A 25849-nucleotide genomic window follows, 5' to 3' on the forward strand; every position below is an offset into this window, starting at 1 on the left:
ATCATGGTGCTGGTAAGAGTGAAGGCCAATCAACTAACGAGTAATGCACGAAGCGGACAGTCAGGAGACAGCAGTCGCACTATTCTTTATATAATTTGACAGAGAATGCTGACATGTGTGGAAGGACGATAAATCAAGAAGGCACTTTAAGATACTGTAAATTCTTATGCAGAATTTCACTCTAGAAAAACCATTTCATTCCATGCAGAATTTCACTCTAGAACAACCATTTCATTCCATTTTAATAAAACAGACGATACCGATCGCTCCGTATAGCCTACCATTTAATTATTTCTTTACGTGATATATCCCACAAATGCGGGCGTGTTTAAATTACTATAGTAATGTAAATGTCAAATTGTACAATCCAAAAACAGACATTAAAGAAATAGTATTTGCGCATATATCCACTTTTACTTCTATATTAAAAATGCTCTTTTATTTTTTTCTTCTTTCAGCGTAGGCAAGGTAGTTACCAGCGTCAGTGACCCGACTCAGCGAAGATAAAAGAATGCTTGTGGGAACCAGGAATATGGAATTAAAAATGAATATGAGCCGTATTAATGTTTTCCGTGTTTTTTTTTGTTTTTTTTTTGAGGATATGAAAGAGTGAGACTGAGGCGCATATAGCATGGAGTGGGAACATTGCTGCGTTCTGTCAAACCATATTTGACAGCACTGTGCGTTTCACGATTGACCACGGTAAATCTTGAAGATTAATTATACAATTTTGTTATAAGTTTATTATTCTTAATACTGAGAAATGCGCGTTCACCATCTATAATTCACACAAAGAATACAGAAGGCAACATCCAGGTAAGACCTCAGTTTTACATTCTTGGGTTCTTTGCTGCGACACAATGAAATGGACTAATATAAAACGATGTGTGTTTCTGAAATCTATCTCTGTTATGGCGAACTGTTATTTTTTTAATTTCCCCACGATACCGCACAAAATGAAAACAAGTGCTGCCACAGCTGTACACATCTGACGTTAACTTCATTGTACATGGATACTCATATTTATACACAGCTAACATACTGCTTAAACGCCATATGCAGTTTTTTTTTTCAAAATATGTTTAATTCTTTGTTTTCGTAAACGACCAGGTTACTACAGAAAAAAACGTACATTTAATGCTTAGAAAATTCTTTTGGGTATATCTATTATGAGTGCTTACTTGATTGATTTCCCGAAGGTTCATGATTGTACTGAATGTCCACTGTAGACACACTGACATGTAATGCCTTATTGACTATTAATGAACAAGGCTGTGATTTAACAACAAATGTACTAATGCAGTACACTTAAAGTCCCGTTATGATGCATTATCACGACGAAATTACACCACTACGTCCAACCACATGCAAATATATAAAAAATTACGATTTTTCAGCAATTTCATTCACATTAATAAGACGCAATGACCTGCCCATTCACATACTGCTATTAAGGACGTAAACCCTGTCGATTGTTTATTACCAATTGCATCTGTGTAATATTTTGTGATTAATGCTGTTGTATCTCAGATATCTGAGATTTGCAAATTTATGCAAGATATCATAGATCTTCGCCCTTCTTGTGTGTTTTTTCCATTCCACTCTTACTAATATTTTTTTCCTCAATTTCTTTTTCGTGGCCTTCTTTATTAAACATGTTCCTTGCTCCTATCTCACAGCATGGAGTTATTATGGGCACTTTCAGTGCAGGATTATTATTTTGTTAGAAGATATCTTTGTAGTCAGAGCTTAAAAATTCATATTTTTTTCTGCAGAATCTAAGAAATTCAGTTGACAGGCATAGTGAAACAAGAGTACCCAAGCATTGCAATCGCTTAACCACCAATGCTAATTTGGATTATTTATAAGGATTTTCGGTTCTGCTTCTCACAGACAACTGGGTGGAAATGGGGAAGGAATCAGAGAGGTGGTGAGATGGATAAAGATTATTGGGTGTTATATTACGAGCTAATGGGAAGGACTTTTAAGAGACGATGAAATGGTAAAACTTGACAGAACAAGAAAAATGTGTTTTAGAGGGAAACAGTTATTGGAAAAATGGATGATTCTTCTCAGTGCTGCATTGCTATTCCAAGAGAGCTGCTACCACCCACGCACAGATGGGGTGGGGGTGGGGGGGGGGGGGGGGGGACCAGTTCTATGTAGTGCAAACAGTGAGTGACAGAGTAGGTGCCATTTTTTAAAGCCATACCATGCCAGAAACATGCTAAGATAAATGGAATATATAGTTATGTGTGTCCCACTATTGTATAATACTGTTCCCATTATAACAGAGCACTGTTTTGCAAAATTTTATCTGGTCAATCAACAAGAAACATGGTGCATCTTCGGGATGAGAAAGATATATAAGCTGCAGTGAAACACAACACAGTGCAATACAGAAGTGAACAGGCATACATGTACAAGGTAAATAGATTTGTACGAATAGCTGAACCTTCAGAAGATTTGGAGAACTTTTTATGAGACATGCAGGTGTAGGATCATTGAAAGCTGTAAATTTAGAGACTTTTTTTAATAAGATACTGACTGACATTTAAATTCTGTCTGAATCAGAAGGTGGGGAAAATGGATTATTGAAGCATAAACTGGATGCGATGAAGGACTAAAATAATTAAAGTGAAAGCCCAGGGCCAGAAACAGCAGAGTACTGGCCCAGCATGTGAATCTGTGCATGAGCTCAGCAATGCAGAGCACCTCAAGCGGCTTCTGTCATAACAGATGATTTTATAATGGTAGGTCCCAACAAAACACAGCAACTCCTGCGACTTTCAAAATGGCTTCAAAGGCCAATGCATCGGTCATGACACGTCCAACAACAATAATCTTGCCAAGGAACCACAACTGAGGAGTGCTGTGAATAAAAAAAGCCCAGGAGTGAACAATGATCACCTGATTCCGGTACTTCTTATATGCAGTAGTGAGCTTTTCAATAAGCAGAGAAGTTACTGTCACCAAAGAGACGTCAAACAAACCCAAGAGGCCATTGTGAACGATGAAACTCACATCTTGGGGGGGCAGGGGAGGGGGGGGGGCTATGGAAGTGGTATGTAGTGATACTGGATATGAGTTGTGTGTAGCTGCTTCCCAATGACAAATAAAAACAGACAAGGATGATTTGTATGGATTTAAAGGAACTGCATAAAAATGACAGAACTTAATTTGGACAGCTGGGATGATCTACTGCCAAGATCTACTACCCAGGAGCAGAGTATTCTGCAGTTTAAATGCTAGAGCCAGATTTTGGCAGATTTCCTTGGAAGGATGCATGACTGGCCTGCCTTCTCACCCCTGTTACATAACACTGAATGGCAGTCTTTAAAACATGATGTCTGCTCTTCAGATGTGTCAATGCAAAATCTCTGACATTCCACATGGATATTATATAAAACACAGTGCCAGGAAACACATAGTGAGATTTCGTGGATTATGGACTATGGAACAGCTTGAAAACAAGTGAGGACAGCAAAATGTAATTTGTGGCAATGGAATTCAGGGGGGGGCGGCATGGTGGTGCAGTGGTTAGCACTGTCGCCTCACACCTCTGGGACCCGGGTTCGAGTCTCCGCCTGGGTCACATGTGTGCGGAGTTTGCATGTTCTCCCCGTGTCGTCGTGGGGTTTCCTCCGGGTACTCCGGTTTCCCCCCACAGTCCAAAAACATGCTGAGGCTAATTGGAGTTGCTGAATTGCCCGTAGGTGTGCATGTGTGAGTGAATGGTGTGTGAGTGTGCCCTGCGATGGGCTGGCCCCCCATCCTGGGTTGTTCCCTGCCTCGTGCCCATTGATTCCGGGATAGGCTCTGGACCCCCCGCGACCCAATAGGATAAGCGGTTTGGAAAATGGATGGATGGATGGAATTCAGGGGACTAAAATCATCCAATAATCACGGGGGCATACTGCATATGCAGTATAACCAGTTTTACAAGGACACAATTAAAAATGGGATGGAACTCACAACCTTCAGCATGGTAGACAATCCATTACTAAGACTAATGGGTTTTGGAGAAACCTGCATATTTTGAAAACCATGGGGTTTCTTTTGCACATGTATACTTAATATGCTAAAGCTGATGATGTCTTTAGGTAAGCTGGGATGATTAAAGTGATCCAGTTCTGGAAGGTTCTCCATATATTTGAAGGAAGAATGGAATTATCGTTAAAGCTTGCACAAGTGTAGATATTTCTGCAGATTGTGGAATTATTAGGTGAAAGGGTGTGTTCAGGCCTAATAACTGGATGAATGGTGACTTCATTCACTTGGGTTAGTAGGTTTTTACTCCTACTATGAAAAGGACATTGCTACCTTAGAATGGGTTCAACTTAGGGCTACAAGAATGATTCCAGGTGTTAGAGGAATGTCTTATGAGGAGAGGTTAGCAGAGCTGAATCTGTTCAGCCTCAAGCAAAGTAAATTAAGGGGGACCATGATCCATGTATATAAGATTCTAACAGGTCTGGATGCTGTTCTACCAAATAGCTACTTCAATATTAGTTAGATTATAGACTAAGATTATAACAGCTTTAAGCTGTTAAACTGAATTCTCCCCAAACAAGCTAGATGGGCCGACTGGCCCCCTCTCGTTAATAAATTTCTTATGTTCTTATGTTCTAAATTCTCATTAATTAATCTTGATTAAACTATTAGGAGGAAACTCAGATTCCATTTAAGAATTGCGACTTACCTTCTCTTTATGGGAAATATCATGCATTTATAAGTTTTTTTTCCCGAAAAAAACTAGTATCAAATAAGTTAATTGAATTTATTTTCTTTGTGCTGAATACTTTGTAGCTTAATAATGTGACATCCTTCATGTACTTAACTGTTATTACATGAAACTAATAATTAGAAGAAGCAACTAAAGAATTTGCATTAAATAAGCAGCTGACTGTAATTTAAAGCAACATTATTCATTTTAGTCACCAAAATTTATTTTAAAAGTTTAAGAATGGCTCAGCTAAAATGTATGCAGCAAAAACAGTGGATCTGCAGGACCTGAACTGAAAAATCTTGAAATACAGCAAAGAAAATCTGGCCACATCTCTACTGGCAAAGTCATAGTTCTCACAATGAGAGCTCCAGAATAAACGAGATGGACTCATTATAATTTGGAAACCTGTCACTCCTCTCAGTGTGAGGCCAGACTTAGTGGAAATGATTCACCATAGATGCCTTTAGAACCTTGCCAAGTGCAGAACATAATATACGCTTTCATATGGATGCCTGGTATTACCAGTGATGCTGTCTGACCTGCCGTCACGTCAGAAATGATGAAGGCTCAACCCTGACCAGCACTCAGAGGCTCTGAGCCACTACCTGCGAATAAACCATTAAATGACATCTAATCAGAAGTACTCTGGATCCAAATGACACAGCTTAACAAGGTGTGACACTAGCAAAATAGGCACTCAAGCAAGTTGAACCCTGGTTTTATGTTATTAGCTTTAAGCCGACACCTATAAATGCAACAGATGGTAGTCCAGCAAGAATGAGGACAAGCATGATGTACACTTGGCACCAGAATTTCAATGCTTAAGGCGAGCTAAGTGAGGAATCTGTTATAATGCTTAGCAATCCAAATGCATGTATTTCTGCCACAAAGGACATGCTGCAGTACCTCCACCATAGCTACACTTTGTGTAGAAACAGATGGTGGAGGAAGTTCATAACCCTCTGTCGATTACTATGCCCCATTTGTGTGAGAAGTATAGCAAGAAGAATAAAAGCATGGTCTCAGGGACAAGTATGTCCAGTGGCTGTCATGTCCAAATAAAGATGACAACAGCACTGCATTACCATAAAAATTAAGCCAGGAGGGTCCTGTAAGGACTTTATGAGATAGCTTTGGAATAGAGATAAAATAATAAAATAATGTGTACTCCTTCCGATTCATCTCATTAGAGTCTATCCATAGTATCAAATGAAGAAACGCCTGATGGATTATGGACTGAAAGAGTACACAGTCTTAAATGAACTTGGTGCTATTTTGAATGCAGAAACTGAGACATGGCATGAAGAGAAATATCTGTCATTGTCTGGCAAACCTTACTATATCTGTGAAGAAGCAAAATACAGTAAAACCTTGGATTGTGAGCATAATTCGTAACATGCTCGTAATCCAAAGTACTTGTATACCAAAGTGAATTTTCCCATTAGAAATAATAGAAACTCAGATGATTTATTTCACAACCCAAAAATATTCATATAAAATGATATAGTAAAAATACATAAAAGAAATTTACCTTTGAAAAGAATCAGGGATGGTGTGAGGGAGATGAGAGAGAGGAGAAGAGGAGGGTTATTTTGTAGGACGACTTTCACTATAACTAATGGAATCACTGCTATCTGTTGGCTCACTGGAATGTTTTTCTTTTTGTAGGACTTTAACAAGGAACCTATCCAATGACAGCTGCTTTTGCCTCCTTTTCGATTTCGCAGAAATGTGGACATTGCATTGTCGTTAAACAGATTCATTGCTTGCACTGCTGCACCCTTATTCAGGTGGTGGTTTTCTACTAAATTTTAACTATATGAGTGAGGCACGCCGAATGAAACCAAGCATGGGAGACGATTACTCACAATCCCGCAGCGAGAGAGAGAGAGCGAGAGAAGAACCATCGACTCAGTTGTGATTATGTGACGCTCGGCAGACAAAGCGTATACGTATTACTCGTGTTGCAAGACCTTGCTTATTTATCAAGTTAAAATTTATTTTTAAAATTTGCTCATCTTGCATAACACCTGCAAACCAAGTTACTTGCAATCTGAGGTTTGACTGTACTGTTCAGTTCAGTGACCAGGTTAAGTTAAAAAATACTAAATGTAAGTCTCTGCAAAACATTTTTAAGTCAGCTTCTTAGTCGTAATATCTGTATTCTATTATCCATCCATTTTTCAAACTGCTTTTCCTACTGGGTTGCGGGGGGTCCGGAGCCTATTCCGGAAGCAATTGGCACGAGGCAGGGAACATTCCAGGATGGAGGGCTAGCCCATTGCAGGGCACATTCACACACCATTCACTCACACATGCGCACCTATGGGCAATTTAGTAACTCCGATTAGCCTCTAATTGTGGGGGGAAACCGGAGTACCCAGAGGAAACCCCACGACGACATGGGGAGAACATGCAAACTCCACACACATGTGACCCAGGCGGAGACTTGAACCTGGGTCCCAGAGGTGTGAGGCAACAGTGCTAACCACTGCACCACCATGCCGCCCCCCTATTATTTATATGCAAAATAAATATTATTTAATTCTCTGATGTATGTGAGAAATATAATTCAGATAATAAATACCAAACTCATACTTTCTTTATAGCTTACACCTTACAAAATATCATTGAAATAATAAAACAAATACTGTACTTGGAATGTGTACAAAATTTCCATGCTGCATCTTGAGTAATTTCTTATAATGTTTTCAATTTTTGTTTCCTAGGATCAAGGATTTTTTCATCTGAGTGACTGAGTGGATAAACATGGAAAGAACTGAAAGGAAAGATGTGCCCGACAAAGAAACATTCTTCCGGAAACATTTAATTTCAGGATTTATCATCAGGCTTCTTTCATAAAAGAAATATAATCAATTCACTAATTATTTTTTTGTTTGGAAGCAACTGGAATTTTTCTGGATTCTGGTATCCTGGACAACTATACCTCATTTTGCATTGACCATTTTTAACTTTATTTTAATCAGGAGAAACTGAAATCTGTGAGAATGCAAAGGAACAGACATTTTTCATAAAGGAGTTATCACTGAACTTTAAATACTTAAGTTGACTTGAATTCCATAATATTCCCTGCTGCTGTACCCTAGCACTCGATGTGATGATGAAGCCCACCATGCTGGGTTGCCATAGTTACCCGTGCTTACTAAGCAGGTTCCCTCTGAATTTCTTAAAGAGAAACACTGGCCAGTAAAGAAAGGGTAGCTGTATAGAAAGCCATCGTTATCAAACGGTTACTTACATTTGATATTTTACTGCTTAGCAACACTTACAGTTAAAGTGCCATAATCATCTTCAAAGTTTACAAGAAAAAGTGACTCCTGAAACTGCCAATAAATTGTTTACACCTCATAAGAAAGTACTATTTTTCTATTTTAGTGTGATTTTGCAGAAGGTCAGATTGCTAAAGAACATTTAAGTGCCAAAAATAAAAGACATCATTGCCAAATAAAAAACAAACAGAGATAAGACCAAGTTTACAGCTGAAAGTACAAAGGTTTTTAAAAGGCTTTTTCTTAGATTTTTTGATGGATTTTTGTGTCGTTTTTGTGGAGCTGAGCAAGAGTAGTCCCAGGAGGTAAAGTATTAGTTTCTTCATTGCTTATTTGTAAAGGTCCATGCGGTTTCAATTGTCTCATGCTTATCGATCAATATTGACTAAAAGCCAGATTTGTCAGACATATTATTTTCTAAATCGGCAGAGTCATTTTAAAGTTGTGTTGCCTCGTACAGCTTTATAATGTGAAAATGTAGGTTTAAATCTAGGTAACCAAATGTTTACACAGTATACTTATATTAACAGATCCACACTGAATGCAAACAAACAAAGGAATGAATGAATAAACAAACAAATATACAGAAGTAAAACACTATTATAGATCACCTACTGCTTGTAGCTTAAAAGGACATATGCCTCATAAAATCTGTGTACTGCTACAATTTCACGAGATGTAGTTATGTTGTTTCTGTGTACTATTCAAATTTTTCAGACTTTGGACACACTGAGCACACTGCCTAGCTCATTAGGCAAAAAAACAGCTGAGCATAATGAATAAGAAGACATCAAAAAGTATAGGGCTTGGGACAAAACAGCAGTTCTTCACAGATCCCAGCCCTTCCACTTGATGTTTACATGCATTCCCACATTTCCCTGATAAGTGTTTTCTCAGCACTTTACAGTGTGGGCTGATGTTTTTTCAGTCTCTTTTTGCAGGTGATGTTATAGCTAACAGACAGAGTGGAGAGAGCTGCACAGCATAAAGGCAACATCTAGAACACTGGACACCTTGAACTTTGATTTACAAAAATGAATTCAATTGCCTGTCACAGGATGTGTTCTTTCGTTATTTTTTTGATATTTTCTTCTGTCATTGCTATGGTGACGAGCTCCACTGAGCATCAGGCAGCAAATGGGAGTCCAAGCAGTGCAACTTTTGTACTTTTGACCAGCCATCGTAACAAGCAAACAATGAAGTCTGCTGGCAATTCAGAGCTGGACATGAAAATATCTGAGATGCCACCGAAACCTTTGCCGCAAATCATGCTCCCCAGGAACGTGACAGTCGACGCTCTAAAGCCACCACTTGGGGCTGCCCAGGTGGCTCCACCACCAAAACGAATTGTGGATGTGGACGTTTGCAGAAGTTACTATGATGTGATGGGCCAATATGATATGACCTTCAATTGCACCAAAGGCACATACATATATTGCTGTGGGACCTGCCACTACCGCTTCTGCTGTGATCACCAGAGCAGCCGCTTGGACCAGGACTCCTGCAAGAACTACGACTCTCCTGTATGGGCCAACACACAACCACCTGCAACCACACCACCAGGCCAACGTTCTGACCCAGACTTTGACCCACTCCGGCCAGACAACACCATGTATGTCATAGGAGGTGTGATTTCCTTCACGGTGGTGGTGGCGGTGGGCATTAAGGTGGCCTTCCACAAGGTGTCACGTCGACCCAGGCACAGGGATATAAACGTGCCAAGGTGAGAATTGATAAGCAACAAAGAAAGTTCTTTGTGCTAGGCTTTTTACTAGTATGAAATTGTTTCTGGTTTATATTGCTTTTTTCCTATTGTTAAGCTACAACAAAGCCATACTAATAATTATAAGAATAATTTAAAGGCTTATATAATTTCAAAATTAATTGATTATTAAATGACAATCAAGCAGTTACAATGCATATCTGAGAGTCGGAAGATGTGGCTAGGGATGAAATGCTTTACGGTAAACCGTGGTGAAATTCCAGATGGTTAGTATTATTATTTCAAATTTTAATTATCATTACAACCGTGGCTGATTACCACTCCTTAAAAAGCTCACATTAAATGGTGTCCAGCATCAGCCAAAGTTAAGAACAATCTTCCATATGTAGGTGCCCAGGCGCAGCATGCAACATGCATTTGTTTCGTGTCAGAACATGGCGGAAGGCAGTGACCTTTGGGAGTGACAGCTCTCCACAGGCTTTTAATGTTAATGTGCATTTGATATGGATTTCATGTGTTTATATAAGGTATTGGCTATGTTATTTTAATCTTCATGCAAACAAAAAGTGCATACTGCTGCTAATTTTATTTATGGTGATCAATATAAAACTAGATGAAATGGTTCTATATCAGTACGTTTTGAACATTTCAGCAAATTTTAACAATACTGCAATAATACTGATAACTGTGATAATTACTATAATTGTGATTTTCATGCCATTTCATCTCTAGATCTCTCCATAATGGATGGCCATTAAATCTCAGGAGAGGTACTTTTAGATCTTGCTTGTACTTGGTTTTAAAATGTGGCTTGCTTAAATCAGATCACAATTGAACAGCGCTAAATACAAGCGTAAATGACCACCAACGCACATTGTGATCTATTCACTCAAACCAGTTGCCGAGGTGGTCTGGGATTGCATTTAACCACAAATCTTCTGTAATGTAAACACTAAAGGTGGATTCATATTTCCTCTTGCAAGCTGGGTACTGTACGATCGTAAGCATGGCAGCTTGTGTTCCTACTACACTTCGCTGATGCGGATAGTTGCGGTCAGTGCATGCATACAGCACTGATATTCCACCAGACCAGAGAGAGAAAATGTGTTGCAACATTTCAACAGTTTTAAAATTATTACTCTAGACTTGGATGGTACATTGAAATACTTTTTTGGAACTTCCTAAGTTTCCCAGTTTGAGAAAAAATGAGTCCTTGATCCAGTGGGAGGCCTTAGACAGGTTTTCCAAACGATTTAACAAAATTCTTCTCTGAGCTAAAAGTGAAGCAAAGGCACTGTATTGGCATAAATACTTATGACAAAATTGGCTGGGTACCCCTCCCAAGATGCATTTTAAAACCAAATGTGAACTGGACCGAAAAGTACCCTTCTGTGTGTGTACAGTCTGTGCTGTTTTGCCACGTTCATCAGGGCTGGGAGGTATTCCACAAAGCAGGATTAAGGGAAATTTTGACTTATTTCGACAAGTCTGGTACCTATACGTTTGGAGTTCCGTTCCATCAATGTGTCTTAAATGAATCCCCGTTGAGCTACCATGGTAACTTAGGCGAGTGAACAAATCTGTTCTGGACCAGATTAACTGTCTCGATTAGTTAAGCGTTGTCTCGAAGAACGTCTGACGTGTGGGAACAGATTCCCAAAAGATTCCCAAAATTTCGTGCTCTCGCTACTCATGTAATAAACATAATAAAGCCTGTAAATATCACGCTGCAGCATTCCAATTAATTCCAAAATAATTCAAATAAAAGCGTACCAATATTACAAAGGTCAAGCATGAAATGCAATGACTGAAACTGAAAAAAAAATCCGTTAAAATAATATGAACCGTGTCATGCCCCAATCTCCTCTCCTCCTGTGTGCCACGCCCCTTTCGTTAGTCTCATGTGGAATTCCCGTCATCAGCTGTTTCAAGTTGTTTTCATTAGTTTTGTGTATTTAAGTCCACTGGCCTGTACTATGAAGCGGGATTCCTGGCTTATCGCGATAACTTGCGAGTAACTTGGCGACTTGTGTTCGCGATTGACCCGTATTACAAAAGGTGGGTAGGTTTTATTCGAGGGATGTCGCTATGGCAATTTATGATAAGTCTGAAACCTGCTTCGAGCAGTTTTTGTGCTTGGTTAAGTCGAGGTTTCTGCGTACGCCAACCCTATATGAGCATCGCCCCTACAACTACATTTTCTCCGTAGACAACTGGATGATCCTTATGGCATTAGTGAGCGCATCGTGAGGGGATCTTTCTGTCAATATATATGAAATGGAGCAATGGCATATAATATGCATACAATGTATTAATAACTGTTAGAGAGAAAATTATTCTGAAAACCCAAGGGGTGTGTATTGTTCCCTGTTGTCCACCGATCAAAGCACACTTCATTAGATGTGCCTGTCTTGTCTAGTTTAAAAGTTATTAACCAATTCATGTATTGTCCCATTGCACATTATACGGATACATTCGAACATTCACAAATTAAAATTTGTACGTAAAGCAATCTGGGAAACAAAGGGGTGTGCAACAGTCGCCATGAACTCAAAATGCTAAACCACCATGTCATTACAGCTGAAAGGACCTATTATATTAACTAATAACACGATTTGGCACAAATCACGAAATGGTTTGAAGCGCAAAAATAATCGGTGTGCATCGTTATCTATGTACTGGACGTCACAATTCTGTCATTAAAACGCCCACCTTCCGTTAAAAGTTATTAAAGTTAGAAAACTGAATATGGAATATGAGGCTAACTTAACCATGATGACAGGTTTCTACTCGTTTTCTCACTACACATATGTTTCTGTTTTGTCCTGTTGTAAATTATTTGTTTGTTAAACAATGGCTCACCTTCTATTAAGTCATATGAACAGACACCTTTTTCTCATTAGCTGTAAACATAGAAACACACTATTAAGTGGAGGCTAGGCACAACAAATCTTTCATAATGAGTACAAATATAAATGCATAGCCCTACCACTTGACATGATCCTTTAATATTTCATCTTCACTGGCTGCCACGTACACTTTCTACTATTATTGCATCTGAAATTGAATCAAGTTAGGTTTAAATTACGAGTAACATCACTGTAATAGAAATTTAGGGAGCATTACATTAGTTAACAGCAAATAATAGGTGACTTCTGAATTGTGTGGCACTGTGTACGACTTGACCAAGAACAAAAACTGCTCGGAGCAGGTTTGAGACGCAAAGTAAATTGCCATAGCAGCATGCCTTGAGTAAAACCTACATACCTTTCGTAGTACGGGTTAATCTCTAAGTTACACCACACGTCATCAAGTTACTGGCAAAGTTACCCTGATAAGACAGTAACCCCGCTTCGAAGTACAAGCCACAGGCCACACTTCAAAGTATGTTTCCTTAGTTCTGTAATTGTATTGTCAGTCTGAGTTCGTTGCCTGTTCCTGATTACACCTCGTATTCCCTGATGTCCTGACGTCTGCGCCTCTGTCTCCGTTCCATGCCCCGCGTGAGACATGAGAAACAGGAAGATATTTTTATATTTTGTTTAGTCACAGTCTAGCTGAAAGTTTATTAGTAAAAACTAAGCCAAGATACAGTTATATGTGTAGAACACGTGATTGTGACTGAAAATATTTAAATGAGATTACATAATTCAGAATAGGCCTACAGTAAAAATGACATGTGAACTCAACCCAAAACGGTTCCCGTTGCCTGTGTGTCTGAATTTTTTGGGAAAGTCTGGGTTTCTTTAGCTTCCTTGGAATACCCCCTGCTCCGTGATGCAGGCCCCCAGTTGTCAATTGCAACAACAGCAGTGTTCATGACAAAGATAAAGGATCCTTTAAGATTCCCAAGATTATTAAAAAACTTACTTAATAGTATTTTGTTGGTTGTGTAAAATCAATAAAAGAGCAGTCATACGGATTAAATAAGTTTAACTATACGTCACACTACATGGTGGTCAGTGAAAGTTAGGACAGCTTATCTGTTATCCTAGGAGAGCTTACTGAAGATTTTGGGAAGTTAGGATGTTATACAGCACCATGACTGAACAAACCAATGCTGTCATAAATGGGAATTAATGTTTTAACTAGACAAGATCGATCTGTTGTGACTTAGTTTGCAACATAACCAATTAGATTAAGTTTTGTTTAAAGTCTGCCCACTGAGTGTGATGAGTTACTTTGACAGAATTCTAATGATTACTGGTATAATTAAAATTGTGATTTAAACAATCATTTAAATAATTAATTTGCTTTTTAAATACTTATTTAAATGACAATTTAAATGACATTCATTTATTGACTATTGTCACTAAACACCCTCCATATCGCTGTGTTCATTTTCATAGATAACAGTACTGGGATTCATTAGCTGATAAACACTGGCTTAGATTTGTTAGCATGCTAACGCTACTGCATTTTATGATCCTCATTCTGTTTATGGTTGTGATGCCTGATATAACCAAATGTGAATACAAGCAATTTTACAACTTTTCGTTCCATTTAAATTAGGAGAAGTAAGCTGACATAAACTTCTTTGGTTTTAAAACAAAACAAAAACAGCATGTCCTAAAGGCCATTCTTATCCTTTCATGTTAGGCAAACCATGCATTATGTGTGACAGAGGCAACACTGACTGGGCATCAATAATGAACTTGGGACAGAGCAATATAAAGAGTCTGACAACATCACAGGCATCAAGAGAGGAATGCAAAAAGAAACAACTCAGACATTCCTTTCAGCAAAAAGAAAGCAGCACATACTAGGATAAAATAAATCGATCAGCAGTTTACCTTTACAACACATTAATTTATGTGCGATCATATCAGATTTGTTGTAATAACGGCAACTGACACAAGCCTGTAACGTTAACATTACAACACAACAACATAGCTGTTTACCAGTACATAATGCTAATAACGATAAACAATATACGGTAGTTTGCAAAAGTATTCAACCCCCTTGAAGGTCATCATAATTTCAGAACATTCACCTTTTTGTTTTTGAGCCATCCCAGTGTCACTTTGGCCTTATGCTTAGGGTCATTGTCATGTTGAAAGAAGAATCTTCTCCCCAGCCAAGGGTTCATAGGAGACTGGAACAAGTTCTCTTGCAATATTGTGTGGTATTTGTGTCCAACCATTGTCGTTTCAATTCTGATACGATTCCCAGTCCCAGCACAGCATATAACTTGATACTGCCACCATATTTCACCGTAGGTATGGTGTTTCTTGAAGCCTGGGCCGTGTTAGTTTCACACCACACATACCTCTTTGAAGTCTGGCAAAAACTTTGTCTTTCTCATGTTTTGTATCAAATGCGATATGTACTTTTATGTGGATCCTCTTAAAGAACGGCTTCTGGCTACCCTCCCATTGTGGCCTGTTTCATGGAGCACTACAGTTTCAGCCAAAGAGCATTGCAGACTTCTGAGTGAAAGATTTTTAGTAGCCTCTCTCACCAGTCGACATCTTGCTCTTATGCTTGGTTTTGAGGGACGGCCTGTTCTAGTGCTATGATGAGCCTTCTATCTTGTCCGATCCTCCTGTGTGCCACGCCCCCCATGTTAACCTCGTGTGGAATCCCCATGTCATCAGTTGTTTCGAGTTGTAGTCATTAGTCCTATGTATTTCAGTACGCGTTCGAGTGTGTTTCCCCAGTGCTGTCATTAACGTTGCGTTGTGTTCCTAAGTGTCATTGCGTCATTGTTTAAACTCTTCATTCCCCGACTTTCCGTCTCTCGCTCCTCTGTCCCTGCTTGGCATGACAGAATGACAGCACTCTCCAAAAAGACACCTCCCATCAGCAAGGTGGAATATATGGACCTCATGTGTGAGGTAATATATTGGCTGCAACAGCCCGAGGTCCTGGAGGACCCCGCGGATTTCGCCCTGGTGACTCGCACCGGGGACCTCCTGGAAAGGACCTCATCAACAAGGTGCGCGAAAATGTGCGGCAGCTGAGAAGGGGTGTGGCATAGTCTATGATATGGCAGGTGGCCATGGACAGCGGATTACTGTACGGTCCACTGTCAGAGCTGCTCAAGGTGCCCCAGACTTTGCTACCTGCTGCAGGAAGGAAGAAGAGAAAGCACAAAAGCCGAAGACGGAAGATGTGCCTGAGGCCTTCTTAAGAGCTGTCTCAGCTTCCGCTACCTGCCCTGCTGCGTGTCGAGAGGAATTCCTCCTGATCCTGGATCCGGCGGTGTTCATGTCATCACCATTGCCCCATCCCAGCAGATGCCCGAAGCTTCTCCGCCTGCTGCTTCGCTGCCAGCGCTTGCCTCTTGCCCATTTTTTGAGACGCTTAAAGGGGCCAGGTCCATTAGGGATGCCATCCCGCGGGTCCCTAAGTTCCCTAAACAGGCAGCGCCTGCTACCAAGGTGAACCCCAACCACAGCCCCCCCTGGTTCCTGTGCTGGTGGTTCCTGCAGCGCCCCAGTGGTTCCTGTGCTGGCGGTGCGTGCAGCGCTCCCTGAGGTTCCTGCACCCACGGTTCCTTCAACGCCCCCTATAGCTTCATCCTTCGTAGTTCCAGTCCCTGCTTCATTCTCCATGACTCCAGTTCCTGCTCTGCCCCCCGTGGCTCCAGTTCATGTTCAGGTCCCCATGGTTCCTGTGATCCCAGACCTGGCAGCCCCTGCACTGCCCTATGTGACTCCAGACCCAGCAGCTTCGGCTGCTCCCCTGGAGTTTCCTGCACTGCCCGTTCCGGCTGTGCTCTCAGAGGTTCCTGTGCTGCTCGTTCCGGCTGTGCTCCTGGTGGTTCCTAAGCTGCCGCCTGAGGTTCCTGCAGTGCCCTCTGTGGGTCCTGGCCTGGCGCCTCCTGCAGTGCCCTCTGTGGTTCTTGGCCCGATGGTTCCTGCTCTCGTCCCCAGGGTTCCTGTTCTCATCCAGAGGTCCCTGTTCCATCAGCCGAGGCACTGCCCAGCAAGGCCCCAGTCCCGGCGGCAGAGACGCCACCCAGCGAGGCCCCAGTCCCGGTGACCTATGTACCACCTCCCGTGATCCCTGTTCTGGCGGCAGATGCGCTGCCTCCCGAGGTCCCCATTCTGGTGGTTGACGTGCCGCTCTGCAAGGCCCCAGTCCTGCCATATGATGTTCCACCCCTAGTGGGTCCAGGCCACTGCAGCCCCACTCTGGGTGGCCGACGCTCCACCCAGTGAGGTTCCAGTCCTGGTAGCCGACACACCCTCTCCCGAGGTCCCCACCCTGGCGGTCGACACACCGCTCTGTGAGATCCAAGTTCCGGTGGATGACGTGCCACCCCCTGCGGCCCCAGTCCCGTCGGATGATGTTCCGCCCCCTAGCGGGTCCTGTGGCACTCATTGCGGCAGATCCCAGCAGGGTTCTCATCTCTCAGTCTCCCGAAGAGGGAGAGGACACCGACGTTGGGCTCAACTCCCTGACTCGCCTTTGCTCCTCTAGATTCCAGCTCGGCAATCACCCTCAACTTCCCCCATGGCGCCTCGTTGGCCAGTTGGCCAGTCTCCGGTGCCTCCTCGATCGCCTGCGGATCCCCTGCTTGTGACACCTTGATCATCTGCGAGTCCCCCGCTTGTGGCTCATCGGTCGCCTGTGCCTGGGCCGGCTGCGGCTGCTCCTCTGCCTGCCGTAGCTACGATTCCCTCCTCTCCTCTGCTACAATCCCCTTCACCTCCTTCCCTGCCTTCTCTGCCAGCCCCTTCGCCTTCCTCCTCACCAGCTTTAGTGTCCCCTTCAGCCCCTGCTCCAACTTTGTTGATGCCTGCTGCCTCGGTGGCCTCTGCCTCACGCCAGACGAGGGTCCCTCCGGCTCCCCGGTTCCCCTGGTTTGTCGTCTGTTGTCTGAGGTGGTCTCCTTGTGTCTGTTCTGTGTGTCTGTGCTGTTCCCCATGGTGTATTGATGTTTTTGCTTTTGTTTCCCCAGGTTTCGTCATGTCCCTGGTCTCGTTCCTTGCTCCCCTTGGGCTCACCTGGAGTGCGCACCTTTTGGGGGGGCGGGGGGTCTGTCATGCCCCACTCGTCCGATCCTCCTGTGTGCCACGCCCCCCTTGTTAACCTCGTGTGGAATCCCCGTGTCATCAGCTGTTTTGAGTTCTAGTCATTTCAGTCCGCGTTCGAATGTGTTTCCCCAGTGCTGTCATTAACATTGTGTTGTGCTGCTAAGTGTGTGCGCCCTTCGTTCCCCGACTTCCCATCTCTCGCTCCTCTGTCCCCGCTCGGCACGACACCTTCCACTTGCAGATGATGGATTCAACAGTGCTTAATGGGGCATCCAAACTCCTCAATATTTTTGTAGTCATTTCCTGCCTTGTGTATTTTAATGATATTGTTTCTCACATCAGCAGAATGCTTCTTTGTCTTAATTTTTCCAGTGATCATCCAACAAAAATAAATGCCCTTCCAAAGGGTACTTTTATATCCAGAGAGAAACATCAGTACTAAGTAGTACCTAATTATATTAGGATCGAAGGGTTTAATAAGTAATTATAATTATGGTCTATTAACTGTCACCTTTGTGTCATTTGTGATTATTTTGTCATTTATGTAAACCTGGAGCTTCCAAAGCACTATATATACTGTATACCTGAGGTTCATTCAGCATGCCCTTAACCCCCAGCTCCCTGGATGCTGCTATATGTGGCTGCCCTTCACAGCCAGCTTGCTCACACCTACAGAGAGCAAGTTTGGGGAGGCATAAAAGAGAAATTTCCCACGTGGATCACGAAAGTATCTATTATTATTATTATTACTCCATTACCAATGCACAAAGATGGCACGCATTACTATTGCAACCCTCCTAGTGCTCCCCTACTGGTCTGGCATCCCCGGGGCCATGCGCTGGCCCTGGTTACACACACACCTGCACAGAGTTACGTTGTGATATTATGTTTCTTTTCCCTCTTTTTCATGTCTCCTTCAGGGCTCTGGTAGATATCTTGCGTCACCAGTCTAGTCCAGTACAGCAAGCAGAGCGGAACAACAGTGTTGCTCTAGGTCCTGGAGGGAACGATGGGACCCTGGGACGACCCATCAAAAACCTGTATACACCTGTACCTCAGGGCAAAGAGAACCGAAGTGAGTGACGGTTCAGCATGGTGGGTGTGATGGAACGTTGGATGATCACATATATATCTCAAAGAGAGAAATTAAAAGCAGGTTGATGCAAAAGGAGATTGGAAAGAGAACAGGGCAAAGGAGATAAACAGTTATATACCATATATACCATTACAGAGCTTCATGTACTCCAGGAAGCTAATACTCAGGCACCCACAAACACTCACAGGAAATGACAAGACATGACAGCTATGCTCTGTCTTGCAGTTGGGAATTTGCACCACAATTTCATCCACCTTTCTGGTTCCAGTCCCAAACACACTGCTACAATCGGTAAGGCCATCCATGCACATAGTATGCCTGTAGAATTGAATTTGTGGCACTGAAATGGCTGGCAGTGTGCTTGTGTGGTGCAAATGTCTGACACACAGGTCCTAAGTATCAAGCCATGTTGTGCTTCTGCGTAGCATTTTAACCAATTTTAATACAGTTTCTGTAGCATTATAAGTAGTTTATATAATACATAAGCTACTTATTAGATCAGGTTTGCCTTCAGTTTTAGTGGAATTTATGTGCTGATCAAATGCACATCAGATTAAAAATTACATTATTTAAACTGTACTACTTTTCACAGACACCATCCAAAGTACTTGTACTGTATTGTAATACTTCCATAAACCTGTAATTTATCTGTTTTTTATTTTTTATTTAGCAAAAGTAGTGCAGTGTTTATGATTCAAATTGGAGAAGGATAATATTTGCTAAACTTTATTAATCACCTTATACCTTATAAGCTTTCCAAACTGGGTAAAACATAAATCCATTGTTTCTGTTTAGAGAAGTGATAATCATAAATAGAGATTACAAATCTAGTGATATGAATGAATGCTGGGCATGCATCTATTTTTGGGCCACACCTTAGTGGCTGTTGTGACATATCTTTCTCTTAAATGTGATTACAGTCAAACAGTCCTTTTGTTTTGGATTGGTTACAGTCTAGTTTTTATCATAATTTGACATGACAGTTAATCATATGGCACAGACTCATGACAATTCATACTGCAAGGAATTAGAATTATTCAATTAATATGACTACTCTAGGTATTGCTTTTGTCTGGTCTTGGGCCTCGTCCTCTGGTCAAGTCCTGCAGATTGCGAGATAACTTGTAGGACCGCTCTGGAGAAGATGGTCATGGCCTTACCTCAGGAGTAGATTTTTACTGAAGCACAAAGCTTTGAAACTGTAAAACATGTTTACCAAGGCTTATAGACAGTGACTTCCGGACACAGGTGTTGATTCATGCAGGAAGGTTTTCAATTCTTGAAATTAGCTGAAAGAACTTTGGTCAGACCCAGGTATCATCATGACAGATGCCAGTTCTACAAGGCTGGATGTTAGTAAAGGTTAAAGTAGTGGTTTTATGATTCACTGATATTTATTTGGGGCTGATTTGACCTTGACAATCCTTACTTTTCAGGCAATGGTTTATTTGCTTGAAAAGCTCACCTGCATGTCTCATTGCATCATGGCTAACTATAACCTCGAGGAGTGTCTGCAATGCAAAGTTCAACTACTAGATATTTATTACACTTCAACCAGGTTTAACAAAGTGGTCAGCAATGAGTATTTTACTCATTTCATGAGTAAAAATAGTAAATCTTAGATAGTATTCTTATGAGAGGCGGACAGAGCACGGCACAGAAAATCTCGAATGTATCAGCTATTGTTAGCTGTAAACTTTTTTCAGAGCCTTTGACACTAAAACATTGCATTCAATTACTTTTACAATAACTTAAGTTTGAGATAATTTTATAAATAAAAATTTATAAATTTAGGAAAGGTTGATTAAAGATAGTATTTAAAGCATTCAAAACAAGTTAGAACACTGATTGTGAACTTCCCATTTTTGCATTTATTAACTTCCAATTAGGCCACATTTTATATAATTTTATTGTCCTGCTTTCCTACATTATTAACATGCCAACTGCCACAATCCGAGTGCCATAATATCACACTCATTAAAACAAAGTTATGAAGATGTGATGAAATTTTACTATTAAAAAGGGCACATGGTTTTAGATAGACAGAAAGAAAATGAATGTCAGAACTACAAATACACCAAACTCTGTATTTCATTTCCAAACTATTTATCAGCTTGATAGGAGGCCGTACCTAAACACCTCCAGATCATTGAATGACATAACGGGTGGTAACTCAGACATTTCACCAGGATACATTCTTTATAGACCACAGACTTTCTGTGGATCATGTTCATATTTTGACTATGGGTTACACTCTTAAATGTCAATGATTATTAAATAGATATTTCCTGTTTTCACAGAGCGCCCACCACATATGAACAACACCACGCTTGCCTCCACTGGAACACTGCTCTCCAGCAAACACAGCAATGCCTCTGCCCCCCACCCCTCTCTCTCACACTCTTTCCACAACCTGGCCCAGCTGCCCCCATCCTATGAGACAAGCACCAAATCTGAGATCAATAGGTACAGCTCGCTGAAGAGGCTGGGTAAGTGATCCTGGAAATGAATTTGGTCCCCAGGAGATATTTCAGTTGATTTTGGAAATATGTAGAACTTCCTGGTAAGAGTTGTAGTGTTGTACAGATGAATATGTTGGAATGGGATGCAGATGATGTCCTACTTCTGGAAAATGTTTCTCACCTTGAATTGCTTCTCTTTTTCCAAAATGAAAACAGAAAAGGATCTGGATGACTACTCTGGATATTACACCACCAAACGGCGGCCAAACAATGCTCCTCCTTCCTTTCATTCATCTCAGCACCTCCTCCACTGGGGTGGGGACTATACACTGGGGGCCAGGGGCACGCTTCCTCTGCACACGTCACGCCCGCGAATTCACGTGCCACCGGCGCCATCTCCAACCCCAAACCCTTATCCTTTACAGCCGCCTCAGTCACAGTACAACCCCAACTTTGACACGCTGTCCAAACCTCCACGAAGAGTGATGTCTCAGGATCAGCTGCTTAATCTGGGAGATGGCAATACTACTTTGTCCAGACTAACTAAAAACCAACAACATCAGTATTATAAAGCTGTGGCAGCAGCAAAAAGCTCGAACTCACAAACCCTCCGGAAATCACATGAAAGGCTTCTTGTGTCCCCTGATCAGCTGGGGGAAAGAGTTAGTGGAGGGGTGGGTAGTGGAGAGTTTGGGGGGATGGTCCCCACGCTGCCACGGCTTACCCCCAGCCAGAAAGCGCAGTCCCAACAAAACGTTTGTGCTACCCCCTCGCTCGACCGACATCACATGATCAAAATGAACTCTCACCCCACCTCTGGCAGGGAGCAGGAACGCAGCGCTCCAATGCCTGCCCACACGGGAGGGGCCGTGGGCTGGGGGGAGCTACCTGGAGGGGGCACAGGAACACTAGGGGGCCACAACGCCAGAAGATTAGCTTTTGCAGCCAAGAGGCAGAACACCATTGAGCAGTTACACTTTATTCCTGGTGGGGGGGGAGTGGGTGTAGCGGTAGCTGGGAATCAGGGCTTGAGGACAGGGAGCAAAAATGAAGTGACCGTGTAGGGGAGAAGGCAATGAGGAGCAGGACAGGCTGGGGACAGACTTCGGTGTTCATGTGAGAAAGGAGCAGGTGATGGACAGAGGAAATAGGAACAGGAAGGTTGGCAGCTAAGTGCAGCATATAGGGTTTTAAGGATGGCTATTATAAAGACAGGAAGCGTTATAAAAAAATAATTTTTCAAACTTTTGAAATGTCAGGTCAATTTTTAAATCAAGGTTTCCTGCAATTTAGCTTCAAAACAGAAAGGACAAAGATAAAGACGATAAACAGGAGGTTACCTGGGAATAGGAGAGGCAGTGATTTGAACTTCAATACAATTTACAAAAAAATTTCCAATAAACAAACAAAAAACAATTTCAGCCATATTTTGAAGGAAAGAGGGTGGGCACAGAGTAGCCTTTATAAAAGTAGACTTCCTCTGTTAAGTCTCCATGCATTTGCTTCTGCTATGGCTGTGCGTGTTGGTCCATAACACACATAGGGGGGTGAAGTCACATGTTCTCCTGTGATGGAATGACTGGACAAAAGAGGAACATAGTTATATCATGATGTTAGAATGGTTATTAAAAGCTGGGATTACTGGATTGTATGTTTGCAATGACAGTAAAATATATCTATCTGCCTTTTCAAATATCTCTTAAGGGATAAAATGACTTATAAGAATACATTTCCTGGATTTTCTCCAAATTTGACGATTTTATAGTGAACCACTTCATTATTCTGTTGACACACTCCCTGTCATGTACACCAGTACATGGGCTATTTATCAGTGTAATGCAGCCACTTACACACTGGTCAACCAGTACAAACCTAAGCAACTTTCATAAAAGAACAGTGATTTTACAAGGCTACTTAGCCACCACTAACAGCTAGCAAACAAAACAGACTGAGCCATGGAACTTAAGCATTTCTCACAGAGAGCACATTTACTGTCCATGGCACTGCTGAGTCTTATATTCTGGGTAAAAAACACAGTCAGTATTTGATTACACCTATTCTAATCTGTAAATGATCTTTGGTGCTCTGAAGAATAGACTGCAATGGCAGGCAGGGAATGCTTACAATCCATTTGCACACTGGTGAGAGGCAATTCCTCCGTGTCATTATCAGGAAGTGCGTCAAATGTAGCGTGCTGTTTTGTCCAGTCATATTTGCCACAGCTGCAATAAGTAAAGTAAAGTGTAATCATGGAGAAGCAGGAGATTCAGCTTATCACTACTGACCATGAATCAATGTGAAATGAAAGCTCTCCTGACAATCAGCACTTGAGAAAAAAATCATTTAACAAATATTTTTTTGGTGTTGTGTAATAAAGGCACATTGATTAGTTTGTGTCAGTTTTCAGCAATATTTGTATTGTATGTATCTGATACTAACAAGTCAGCCTCACAAGTTGTGTTGGGCTGCATGTCATTTGGTTCTGAATACATTTTGAGTAAAATGGTCAGAACTATTATCTACATTTATGATTTTATGAACTGCAGTTATTAGCTGTAACTCATTTCATTCATTTTATATATTTGAAAAAAATGATATTATGGACAATTACAGTAAGGGCTATTTTAGAAACTGTTTCTGTATCTAAAATCTGTATTCTAATCTGTATTCTATTTAAAGCTTACAATAATTCTGAGTCAATGTGCAATGTTTAGCATATAAAAGACAGTAATGAATCTAGGTGTAAAAATTAGAAAATGTATGAAACACAAGGCTTCTAATATCTAGTGTGACTTGCTGCAGAAAACCTGTAGCATGGCACAAATCCAATAACATTTACAAAACCAATGTTGGCATGGTATGTTCTGTAAATTATATTCTGCTAAATCATTTGAAAGTATTTCGTTTTTATGGTATGAGGCCATGTTTTAATTAAAACTGTCTAGCTGTTGATTTGATTGAATACTTTCCTCACATTTCATTTTTGATTGGCTGAAGGGGATAAATTTGGGTTACAGTGTGTTTACATTAGCAGTGTATCTGTAGGTTTTTCCCCTTCCCTACATTTGAAGGAACATAAGTATTCAACATTATATGAACTGAGTGTTCAGTCAGACAATGTTCATTCACTCTGTGGTACATCTGTCATTATTGTATTTAATTAATACTGTCATACTTCTTGATTGCTGATTGTTATTATTGTTTTTTGCATTTTCCTTTGTGGGTTTTAATGTGTCTGAACTTTTGAATTTTTCATTTTAAATCATTATGTTACTGAAAACAATGCACAAACAGAAAGAAAGAGCAAGAAAAGAATGTGGATATTACACTGAAGGATAAGGTCATGAAGCCAACATGTTTAAATGTGTGTGTGCACGTGAGAGAGAGAGGGAGAGTGAGATACAATCAAAACCACTTCAGTAATTTTTTTAATTATCAATTATTTTTTTAATTATTGCAAATACGTTCAGATATGGTTTTAATCATCTTGTAATGTTACTTAAAGTTGAATTAATAGATTCCAAGATGTTTTCATGCTATTTAAACTTTGAGGAAATGGTTTGTAATAGTGCTTTGTAATTTAGTTAAACTGTAGCTGTGCTGTGCACTTGTAAATGTACTATTTGAAAAATGTGTGAGTGTGTGTGCGAGCGCATGTGTTTGTGGATAGAGCTGGAAGGGGGGGCAGGAGGATCTGTCAAGTGATTCATTTTCTAGAGAAGAGTATTTGTTGTTGGTTTTATTCCTAGCTTTAGGGAAATACAATGGGAGACAGTACAGTAATTGATTTACCTACAGGCAACCCAACATTCTTGTCCAGAAGATTAAGTGAAAATCCTTATTTTCCATGCATGCAACTCTTCCTTGATTACTATGAGAAAATCTCACACTTGTGAAAAAAATTACGTTAATAAAAAAGTAAAACTCAAGTCATGTTTTTTTAATGAAACGAGCGCTTTAAAATGATAGACCGCATCAATACTGCAGTAATTATAGGGAAACCTATACTTAACCTATTCTTAAGAATTTAACATATGTACTTAATTATGAAGAGGGAAAGAATGAATGCAAAAAACAACACAGAAGAAGAACCAAAATAGAGATACTTTTATTCATTCCCATGGGGGAATTCACTTTCTGCCTGCCCCATCTTGCTCTCCATGAGATACATAGACTGGTAAGAACAAGCTTGGGGATCACAGCACAGGGTCAGCATGTGTAGTGCCCCTTGAGAGAGATTATTTATGAACTATTATAAATTTCTCAAAGGCACTTAAATGGACATGACATCACATAAGGCATTCCCAACAGTGAAGTTCCATGTAACACTGAACACTCCAATGGAAAAGAAATAACCAGTTCATTAGAAGAACACCTACAATTTCCTGTATTCCCCTTTATATTTCTTCCACAGTATTTTCATTGGTTAGCCCTAGGAACATACATAAGAAGGTAACCATGAAACACTCTACGACGGATCAATGGAGCCCTTTTAGCATACACAGGCTGTACATTTAGAAAAGCCATATTTTATGTGCTGATGGAGATTCATGCTTTTTCATGG

At 41.0% G+C, this 25849-nt stretch overlaps 1 protein-coding gene across 3 annotated transcripts; it reads left to right on the forward strand.

Annotated features, from left to right (window-relative positions):
* Positions 1–25214, forward strand: LOC125724462 (protein shisa-7-like). 3 transcript variants are annotated; one of them, XM_049001168.1, is made up of 6 exons: positions 1–816; positions 7459–8324; positions 8948–9742; positions 18648–18802; positions 21124–21312; positions 21502–25214. In XM_049001168.1, exons 3-6 carry the CDS (start codon positions 9054–9056, stop codon positions 22347–22349), a joined length of 1881 nt encoding a protein of 626 aa, XP_048857125.1. In that variant the 5' UTR covers positions 1–816; positions 7459–8324; positions 8948–9053; the 3' UTR covers positions 22350–25214. The 3 variants fall into 3 exon arrangements, with proteins under 3 accessions (XP_048857125.1, XP_048857123.1, XP_048857124.1); XM_049001166.1 differs by having other exon boundaries at positions 8961–9742; XM_049001167.1 differs by having other exon boundaries at positions 1–156; positions 459–816; positions 7459–9742.
* Positions 25215–25849: the final 635 nt, after the last annotated feature.

Source organism: Brienomyrus brachyistius, unplaced genomic scaffold (genome assembly GCF_023856365.1).
Source record: "Brienomyrus brachyistius isolate T26 unplaced genomic scaffold, BBRACH_0.4 scaffold56, whole genome shotgun sequence".
Classification (NCBI taxonomy): Eukaryota; Metazoa; Chordata; class Actinopteri; order Osteoglossiformes; family Mormyridae; genus Brienomyrus; species Brienomyrus brachyistius.